Source organism: Cyprinus carpio, chromosome A7 (genome assembly GCF_018340385.1).
Source record: "Cyprinus carpio isolate SPL01 chromosome A7, ASM1834038v1, whole genome shotgun sequence".
NCBI lineage: Eukaryota > Metazoa > Chordata > Actinopteri > Cypriniformes > Cyprinidae > Cyprinus > Cyprinus carpio.
The window spans coordinates 33693789-33705102 of record NC_056578.1 but is presented as its reverse complement, the minus strand read 5'-3'; the positions used below and the strand labels follow the sequence as shown (position 1 = coordinate 33705102).

The 11314-nt window shown below is 38.2% G+C and overlaps 1 protein-coding gene across 1 annotated transcript; it reads right to left on the bottom strand.

Annotated features, from left to right (window-relative positions):
• Positions 1-470: 470 nt before the first annotated feature.
• LOC109094944 (semaphorin-4F-like) lies at positions 471-11286 on the bottom strand. The gene is made up of 10 exons (XM_042760883.1): positions 11209-11286; positions 10141-10260; positions 9857-10011; positions 9423-9604; positions 9134-9275; positions 6711-6933; positions 6479-6588; positions 6150-6295; positions 5992-6047; positions 471-4095 (listed from the first exon to the last, which is right to left on the bottom strand). Exons 1-10 carry the CDS (start codon positions 11276-11278, stop codon positions 3326-3328), a joined length of 1974 nt encoding a protein of 657 aa, XP_042616817.1. The 5' UTR covers positions 11279-11286; the 3' UTR covers positions 471-3325.
• Between the last annotated feature and the right edge of the window lie 28 nt (positions 11287-11314).

The following is an 11314-nucleotide window of genomic DNA, read 5'->3' as shown; positions in this document are numbered from 1 at the left end:
TTTGAGTTACACTTAATATCCGAGGGAGCGCAGAGCCATGATCACTATATATATATATATATATATATATATATATATATATATATATACAGAGTATATAAAATGTAGAGCAAGCCCGCTGTAAGCCGAGAGATTCGTGCTGGCACCCTCTCTTATTACAAAAAATGCACTCTCGACGACATTTGCCATTAAAATAATACAAAAAAACTGCCTCAAATAAACTAAAAATACAAGAATAAAGTTGTAAAATCTGCAATCCATTTCTTATTGATTAAAATATACAATGACAATCTTTTTTTTTCACGAGCACCCACAGGATCTTGTTTCAGGGAATAGAGGAGACAAGGCGATGACTTCAAACAACATAGACTTTTAATAAATAAACAAAAGAAACGTACAGTAACACAAGGATCGTGGGAGAACAAACAAGGTATGACGTTTAAGACTCAACAAGGGAACAAGAGGGCAGACTACACATTTATACTGAACTTAACGAGGGGACCGACAGGTGCGGGCGAATCAACTAATTATAAGACAACGAGAACAGGAAACAGAACCAAATAAGGGCATAAGCAAACATGAGGAAGAACTGAACACACCCAAAACATGGAACAGAGTCTGACAGGTCCCTGGCTCCAAAAATTTTTAAAACCCCTTTTCTAAAACATCCAATGCAAAAGCCTCTAAAAGCCACATCTGTCAAAATTGAGATAATATTGAGTGAATGCTCTCTGCACATAGTATATCAAATATCGTTCATCCAATACTTTATTTTCAAACCAGCTAAATCCCAGCCTCAGCCCATTCACAAGTACAGTACTTGTAAACATATACAGCCTATGTGTCTGATAAAAATGTTAATTTTGAAGAAAAACACCAGACGGACTTCTTTTAGCCTTCCTTTGTGTATTCATACCATTGGCTCTTAGTAAATGTTTTAAAAACTTTTTTTTTTCTTTTTTTTTTCAGACCAGTCAATAAGTCCTATTGAATCACTTTTTATACCGTTGATGCATGGAGTCCACTACAGTGGACAGATACTGTATGTAACTCCCTCAAAATAAAATATATTGCGGAAAAAAGTTATTGGCATGATTTTTCACTTGTTTAAAAATAAAAACAAACATTAAAAAATATATTACTTTGTGATTAAATAATTAATGCATGAAAGGGTTAAAAACACTGTTTTGAGAGGTAGTTTTTATTTTATTCCAAAAAGCATCACAAGACATTTTCACACATAGAGCCATTCACACAAACACCTTCAATAAATGTTTCAAACACAATGTACAGTTATCTTAATTATATATAAATTATAAAAATAGAAACTTAGAATACAACATATCTGTACATTAATTGACAATTATTTATTCAAAATAATCAACAAAGAGCACGTAACACTAAATGATCAGTTATTTTCAATAATATTATCATAAAACCATCTGAACAAGTTTAACTACAGCAGATTTACTATGGTACATTGAGAGGATTGAAGGTTTATTTTAAACTATCACTATAAACTCAAAAGAAGATCCGGATTTTGTAAATGAGAAGTTTATGGAGTTGAATGTACCTGTTGTCATTATTTTTATTGAGTGCTGACAAAGAGATTTAGAAGACAAGATACATTGTACATAATCCAGAGTGTTACCTTCACTTTGACAATGTTACAATTATTTAAAAAGAAAATGCCAAATAAATAAAAGGAGAATGTGAGTAGATCCAAGTTATTCTAATAGAAAAAGGCAGGAAATGGCATTTAAATGTGGTCCAACATTTAGGCTGGCAGAGGGACTGTTTGACACTTAGGAAGAACCCAACTCATCCTCCCGACCCCACCCAACAAGTGGTGAAAGACAGAATAAAAAACATATTTTTAAAGATATTATTCATATTTTCTCTTATATTTACAGATATTTACATACTCCTGGAACAGACATCATTGTGGCTACATATAAATAGAACACTCTCTGTACTAGGAGTGCTTTAGGTTAACCTGTAGCCCCGGTCATTGCATTACAAATCTTTAGCTCTGTATTCATGGCTACTTTGCATCATGCACTTTACTGGGGATAACTATACATTCAAATGAGGCACATTCTCTGTCCTTAAAGGGAAACTCAAAACAATCAATAATTATGTATCAATAAGAAATCCTTCACTCTTCATTTCCATTTTGATGATTTCCTTGTAGTTTCAATAAGCATTCATGCTAAACAATAAAGCGACATGCATCATCTTGTCGTCCTTTGTTTGTGCAGAAAATTATGAATAGAACATGCAACATCTGGTCCCTATACAGATGGAAGTGGTTTGATTGCTACTCGTGACACCACAAAACATTGCCAGTCCCATTTCAGAGAAAAACAACTCCCTTACTCTAAATATGACTAACTTATATTGCAGTGGTCAAGTAAAGTACAATTTTCACTATCTAATGCACTATCCTACAGGAGAATTTGCTAACTGGTTTTGTTACTCATTTTCTCTGTTCATTCAAAATTGGGCACTGTAGGTCAGGACCGAATCATGGCCCCATGAGACACCTTAGCACACTCTATGGTGGTCTATTTCAGTCATTTCTTTCATATATCCTACACCAAGGTGGCCAGGGAGTCAGCTCATCCTATATGCTCTGAAGGCTTCTTTGTGCCCCTTTCTCTGTCAGGGACTCCACAATACTCAAAACACTTTATCTGTAAGGCAAAAATCACGTTCACAGTATCTCCAGCCTTCATTCATTATTTGCCGCTGTGAAGCATCGTTTACAGAGGGCTTTTGTGCTAGAAAGCCCTTTTTGGTGACAAATCAGATTATTTTATTTCAGTAATGAATGAGCAGATTATTCCTGATTTTGTGCTGCTCTGGGCTGTTTATGGGTCATTCCCCTTTGAAAGACCTTTTGAACTTTGAATCATCAAAGAGGCAACAGACTGAGCAACTACAGAACTACACACATAGAGATACACAGGCTGTGTATTTCCATGTGGGTGCACAATGGCTTTGAGGATAGTACACAAAAGTGCCCATTCGTCTGATCAAATACATGGAGAGACACTAGGATATGGAAATGGATCTACACAGTACTGTATGTACACAGGAGTGAATGGACTGGACTGTGATGTAATGGAATAGTAGAGGAGCCTCCAGCAAATGCAGTCTATTTGTTTGTGTGCTTCTTTGTGCAACTGCGTATGTTAATCATATATTTGGAATGTGTATCAGTTTCTTGGATTGTCTGCTTTCCTCCTCTTCTCCAACCCTCCATCTGTGTTTGTGTGCCTTTCACAGAGTTTAGTCTCAAAAATTATATGTGTGCTGGTCTTCAGATAGAGCTTTCTTCACACTGTGCCAGAGGTGCTCCTCTTAAACAAGGCATCTTAGAAAACTCCTCCTCCATCTCACTTAGTCCATCCCCCAATCCATCCTCCTCACCGTCTGGTCCCACCCTTTCTCTACCATCCAGTTCCTCTGCGAGGTTCAAAGCTGATTCCTGCAGTTTAAGTCCACTGGAGTTGGCATAAATATGCCTGCCGTTGTGCCCGCCCGGGTGCATATTGTGTCCGTGACCATTCAATTTCCCGTTCCTTTTCTCGGTTAGTGGAACTGCCTCTGACAACAGACTGGCACTGCTTGGAGACTGTGGTGTGTCTGTAGAAGGAAGCAAGTCTCGCTCCTTTTCCAATGTGGATGATGAGTGCCTGCCCCCTCTCATGCCGCCTTGCCATTTGTAAATTATAAACAACAGTATGCCACCCAATACAAATCCTACAATGAAAAAAATTATGTGCCAGGCCAGGAAGTGTTGGCCACCTGCAATGGCCACGTTCCCCCCCATGCTGGGGTTGTCAAGGGTCAGGAGGTACTCTGCTCTGCGACAGGGTGGCTGATCTCTGCCCACTTCATCACATAGACAAACGTAGGTGCCCACGCTCTCTGATGTGACTTGCACCTCCAGGTCATAGTTGTGGCGGCGAGTGTGACTATGTGGAGGATGGTCCCAGCGGCAGGGACGAGGAGACACTTGCACGCAAGAAAGCAAGACACGCAGACCCTTTTCAACACGCATTTCAATTACAGGTGGAGAGCAAAGACCTAAATATACAGAGAAAAAGTAGATCACAATTCATTAGCTCACAATTAATTTTCAATTAAAACAATTGAAATGCCTAGGACCCCCAATATAATGATCCACTTATGACAGGAAAGTCTACATTTATTTGATCAAAAATCCAATAAAATTGTAAAATTGTGACTGTATAAAATTAGAACTGTTTTATATTTTCATGTATTTTAAAATGATGGCAGAGTTGAATTTTCAGCCCTTACCAAAGCAAATTATTAACAATTATACTACGGGGCCATTGAATGCTTGAATCTGATTGGCTGATGAACGTTCTGAGGTGTGCAATTATTTTCAGGGTAACGTCGGGCGAACGTAGTTCCAGGCAGCTCTTTTGACTGCATTACAGTTCCATATCACTTTGCATAGTTAACTGTAATAATGGAAATTAGCATACAGTACCTATACAGCACATAGGACTAACAAAAATAACAACATGACAGACGATTTTCTGACGATTTTCACATGACATTTCTCACTAGCTATTCAGAGACACTGCTGCAGAACACTGTTGAAGGACGCACAGAGGTAACCTAATTCACACAAGCTCTCTCTCTCTCTTTCTCTTTCTCTGTGTGTCTCTGTATCTCTCACTCTCTTTCTAATAACTTAATTAAAGGGATACTCCATCCCAAAATGAAAATTTTGTCATTATTCACTTACCCCCATGTCATTCCAAAGCCCTAAAAGCTTCGTTCGTCTTTGGAACACAATTTAAGATATTTTGGATGAAAACAGGGAGGCTCGAGATTGTCCCGTAGTCTGCCAAATAAATAACAGTGTCAAGGTCCAGGAAAGTATGAAAAGACTCGTCAGAATAGTCCATCCGCCATGACGATGAATTTCATACTTTCCTGGACCTTGACACTGTTATTTATTTGGCAGTCTATGGGACAGTGTCAAGCGCCCCGATTTCCAAATATCTTGTGCTCTGAAGACGAACAAAGCTTTTACGGGTTTGGAACGACATGGGGGTAAGTGATTAATGACAAAATTTTATTTTTGCGGTGGTGTAACCTAATTATTTACATTCTAATGTAAATAAATGCATTAGAATGCTATCAACGGCTCAAGCCTCTATTACCAGCTTTAAAATGACGTTTTGGAACTAGCAAAAGAGGCGTTATATGAGATGCGGAAGAAATAATTAAAAATTAAATTAAATTAAGTACAAAAAATGAACAAATCCCTTTAATACACTTATTAAATCGATTCAAGTGAACAGACTGAAAGGGTTAAAAGCAAAAAACTTGTTGAAAACTTACAAAATGTATTTTGAGTGATGTGAAAGTAAAAATAGATCTAGTTTTATGAGGAGTTTGTCTTTATTCTTAAATAATTTTTTGTGTTGTATCTTCATGCGGGTGTTCTCCACTTTAGTGCCATCTTTGCTGCTCTGAGATATTCATTGTAAAAAGTGCAAATTAATTTTAATTGAATTGAAAATATTTGTAAAATTTAAAAAGTCTCTTAAATTGTAATATTGGGTAGACAATGATTTGCTCTTAACTGAACGCAAAATACATATTTTCCAGATAATACATAAGGAATATTTTACCATAGTATAAGTGGAATAATTGACTCAAGGCCGTTGAATTATTAGAAAAATAATGCACACCCGAGGCAGTTATAAGGCAACAAAACTAACCAGGTGTGCCTTATTTTTCTAATAATTCAACGGCCTGGAGTCAATTATTCCGCTTATACTATGGTTACCACACCTCAAGACATTGATCAGATGATATGTTTAACTGTAAGATTATTTCTTGTTCATTTATAAACACTGAGAGATGAAATGAGTGTCTATGGTGATCAACAGCATGCCACAGGTATGAAATATAGATATTAGGTACCACTGTCATACTTACCTTCACCTTTGGTGCATTGCCCGGCCAAATCTTCTGCTTCTACTTCTTTACCTGGCCTGAAACATAAATGTAACTGTGTGATGACATTGAACAAAGGAAAACTGCATCTGTGTGTTCTGATATGCTTTTGTGTGAATGAGTGTTTATGTGTGACATACTTCATTATAGCACAAGCTCCCTCTTTATGCCTCCATACGCAGCCAAGACATCGGGCAGGTGCACACACCTCACAGGTAGAGTACAGAGAACAATCCACTATGGGTAACTTCATCAGCGAAAGAGGAGTGCCCACCAGAGCCTCATCCTACAGCAGAGAGATAGAGAGGTTCATTTAATGCATTCACTAGTCCCTAAATATTAGTTACATTATTTAGGAGGGAGGCAAAATGTATAAATTCAGATTGAAGATACAGTATTGTTTTTTTATCACAAATAATAATAATAAAAAACAGAGCACATTAAATAACAAACAACTGTATGTTATTACTTTGTAAAGCAATATGTTATTCACTGGCTCCTGTGCAGAAAACAGAGGGACTTCTTCAATAAGAGTTGCATTCGGACCAACTACAGCGACTTTGTGCAGCTCTCCATGATCTATCAACACATGTACACGTATATTAAACACGCATGATGAATAAATGATTATTGATGATTATTAAATGATTGTTTTTTGTGTGTTTGTTTGTTTGTTTGTTTTTCTGTTTAATATCTCTTACCTGTTCCAAGGTGCAAAACAGTGGTCATGTGTTGCTTCAGCCCACTTGAGGCCATTGTTAAGGTAACAGCAAGTTTAGTATATGTGATGCCATTTCTGATCATTAGGGGTGCTGCCACCACACTGTTCTCCATAAGCGGGTGATCACGCACAAATGTCAGCACTTTATCAGGCAGCTTCAGGGAGGACTCAAAGCCCTGCTCCTTCAGTGCACTATTCAAACACTGAGAGTTATGAAAGAAGAAAGGAAATAGATCATTACAGATTTAAGTAATGATAGTTAGTGAAACATGATGCTAGCAACTCTAAGGTCATGGGTTGGCTTCCCAGCAAACACATATAATACACTACTGTACATACATACGGACATACATACATATATATATTAACAGCGCATACATGGTATATATACATATATATATACATATATATATAATATATATATATATATATATACACACACACATATATATATATATACACATATATATACACATATATATATATATATATATATATTATATATATATATATATACTGTACACTCACCTAAAGGATTATTAGGAACACCATACTAAAACTGTGTTTGACCCCCTTTCACCTTCAGAACTGCCTTAATTCTATGTGGCAGTGATTCAACAAGGTGCTGAAAGCATTCTTTAGAAATGTTGGCCCATATTGATAGGATAGCATCTTGCAGTTGATGGAGATTTGTGGGACGCACATCCAGGGCACGAAGCTCCTGTTCCACCACATCCCAAAGACGCTCTATTGGGTTGAGATTTGGTGACTGTGGGGGCCATTTTAGTACAGTGAACTTATTGTCATGTTCAAGAAACCAATTTGAAATGATTCGAGCTTTGTGACATGGTGCATTATCCTGCTGGAAGTAGCCATCAGAGGATGGGTACATGGTGGTCATAAAGGAATGGACACGGTCAGAAACAATGCTCAGGTAGGCCGTGGCATTTAAACGATGCCCAATTGGCACTAAGGGGCTTAAAGTGTGCCAAGAAAACATCCCCCACACCATTACACCACCACCACCAGCCTGCACAGTGGTAACAAGGGATGATGGATCCATGTTCTCATTCTGTTTACCCCAAATTCTGACTCTACCATCTGAATGTCTCAACAGAAATCGAGACTCATCAGACCAGGCAACATTTTTCAAGTCTTCAACTGTCCAATTTTGGTGAGCTCGTGCAAATTGTAGCCTCTTTTTCCTATTTGTAGTGGAGATGAGTGGTACCCGGTGGGGTCTTCTGCTGTTGTAGCCCATACGCCTCAAGGTTGTGTGTGTTGTAGCTTCACAAATGCTTTGCTGCATACCTCGGTTGTAACGAGTGGTTATTTCAGTCAAAGTTGCTCTTCTATCAGCTTGAATCAGTCAGCCCATTCTCCTCTGACCTCTAGCATCAACAAGGCATTTTCGCCCACAGGACTGCCGCATACTGGATGTTTTTCCCTTTTCACACCATTCTTTGTAAACCCTAGAAATGGTTGTGCGTGAAAATCCCAGTAACTGAGCAGATTGTGAAATACTCAGACCGACCCGTCTGGCACCAACAACCATGCCACGCTCAAAATCGCTTAAATCACCTTTCTTTCCCATTCTGACATTCAGTTTGGAGTTCAGGAGATTGTCTTGACCAGGACCATACCCCTAAATGCATTGAAGCAACTGCCATGTGATTGGTTGATTAGATAATTGCATTAATGAGAAATTGAACAGGTGTTCCTAATAATCCTTTAGGTGAGTATATACACACACACACACACACACACACACACACACACACACACACACACACACACACACATATATATATATATATATATATATACATACACACACACACACACACACACACACACATACACACACACACATACATACAAGTATATACTGTGTGTCCGCTGTTGATTACTTTGGATTAAAAGTACATGTACTTGACCTGAATAGATTTTAAAACACTAGACATCATCCTAGACAAGCCCTGCTTGTCTCTAGTTGGTTTGTCAGTCGTGGAATGTATGTACTTTTGGATTTTTTAGATTTTTTTTGTTTTCTCCTGTTCTGTGTTGCCTCATTTATGTTCTCAGACCTTGTGGTTATCTTTAATAAATCTGTCTGCACTTGGATCTGTTGATAATACAGTAAGAGGCTCTACAAATTCACATTATCTCACCAATCTTTCAGATAAATCAGTTGACCAACTCCCTCCAGTTTACACTAATACTAAATGATTGAACAGCCCCCTGTTGGGAGTGTTCTCATACTGCCAAGATGAGTACCAATGACTACAATAGTATTACACAGTATGTGTCTCTATGTACTGTGAATAAAATAACACATGAACTACATCTATTGTATAATACTATTATATGGTATGGTATGGTCGTGAGTGTGCAGTTGTTTACCTGTCCTGGTCGGGGTGTTGGTATGGGCTCTGGGTTAATCCAGTTTTCACAGGTCTTTTTCAGCTCTTTAAAGGGTCCATTCATCACCTTAGTGATCTCCTCCAGACTGTACACACACACAGCTGACAGCTCCTCTCTTTCCCTACACATTATACACATCAACACAACAGGACAAACACACACAAATAAAAAACAATCATGGAGAAATAAAGAGCGAAGAAATCATTTAAAAGACATGAGACCAGCACAGAAGGTCAAGACAGGTCAGAGGTGAAACAGAACAAAGTACCACTGTGAGGTGAATATGCCATAGAAGTGTGTGCTGCTGGGGTCTCCAGGCTGGTGCTGTACAGTGAACACATCAGTCAGAACGTTAAATCGCTGTCCACTTGCTCGATCTTCACACACCAGCTGGGCCTTCAGAAATGTCGTCCACCGCCTCTGCAAAGTCTTCATACCACCTACATCAGACTAGAAAACCGAGAGAGAAACCAAAATAGATCAGATATGATAGAAAATAATTGATGAAAAACAGACGGATGACAACGAATAGAATAACTTTACGACTGAAGAAATCTGAACTCAAGTGGAACAGTACAATTACATAACATATCAGCTGTAAGCAGAACTACTGTACAACATCCCTCTTATACATAAACCAAGTCAACCCATAAAACAACATATAGAGACCAGACAAGAAAACAGACCAGATCTAGTTCCTACCTTGCAGACTCTAGCAACTCGTGGCACTTTAATCTTGGTGTAAAGGTCATATTCTTTAGCTACTTCAGTGAAAAAAAAGTACATTTTGTCATCTTCACCAGTAGGATTGTTTTTCTCATCCTCTTGGATGAAGGCAGAACTGACAAACTCTGGATCTGAGTTCAGAAACAGGCAAGAGTTATGAAGAGTATGGTTATAAACAATCTGAGTGTAAATACACATTAAATGTTGCCTTTAATGTGTAAATGCCTGTGTCTGGATGAATGGATGGATGAGTATCTTACCACTAAGCCAGTTGATTGATTGTTCAGTGCGGATGCGTTCCTGCTCGATGCCTGTTGCCCTGGAAATGTCATACATTGTGCCAAGGAAGTTACTTGTGGCAGCAGTGTAAAGGATCCCTCCTGAAAGAGAGAAAAACAAAAAGGGAGGAAAAGAGAAAAACAAAAACGGAAAAAATAGACATTTTTATTCATTTATTATTATTATTATTATTACTATTATTTTACTAAAGTAATTTCTGTGTTTCCAATGTATTTTGTGTTAAAACATTTTGGGAGCCAAATGTCCCCACAAGGATGGCACCCTAAAATCACCTACATTGTGGGGACCAGCCAATAGCCCTTAAGAAGAAAACGTCTTAGGCTTATGTATATAACCCAGATCCCTGAGAAGGGAAAAAGCTGCTGTGTCATGGTGTTGATGCTATGCAAACACCATTGTCAATTTTGATTAGCTACGGCAAACATATAATGTAACTGTTGCTCCAGCATACTACAAAAGGGCACCTAAGTATAACCTTATTAGCTAAATGTCATTCAATACTTACCTGGTAGACATACTCCCGCAACCAGAATGCTCCTCGGACCAAATCTACAGTATAGGCTAGACCCTAGGGGCAGTGTGAATTAGGGAAGCCACAGCTTGAGTTGTGTCCACTGACCACATCCAATTGGAAGGGGTAGAGTACTGCACCACCACATAAGCCGCCCCCAGGCCTCGCAAATTGTAAAGATCATAAAAGCAACTCAACTCAACAATCGACACACAAGGAGTATGTGTGTCATCTGTTGTTACGAAGTGGGGACATGACAGGGCACTAAATAATGTTTTAATGTTGAACTAAATATACAGAAAGGTTAATGTGTGTTTAAATTTAGGGTAGAGAAAACATAACATCCTAAACTAGAAAAAATATTTATAAACACTTTTTTTCATTCTGCAATAGCAATTTTCTTTTAGGTTGAGGGTTTGGGTTTTGGTTAGAATTTATAATAAGCTTTACAATGTACAAAAACTATTGATGTCACAAGACGTATACCCTAATTCAGAGTAAACCGTGTGTTTTATCCCTGCCATGACTGCTGTGTAATGCTGGCTGGGCTCAAAGGGGCATTTCCCCTTCCCCGTCTCCATCTTCATGCTACCATCTTCATATTTCTCCAGAGAGAATGAAGA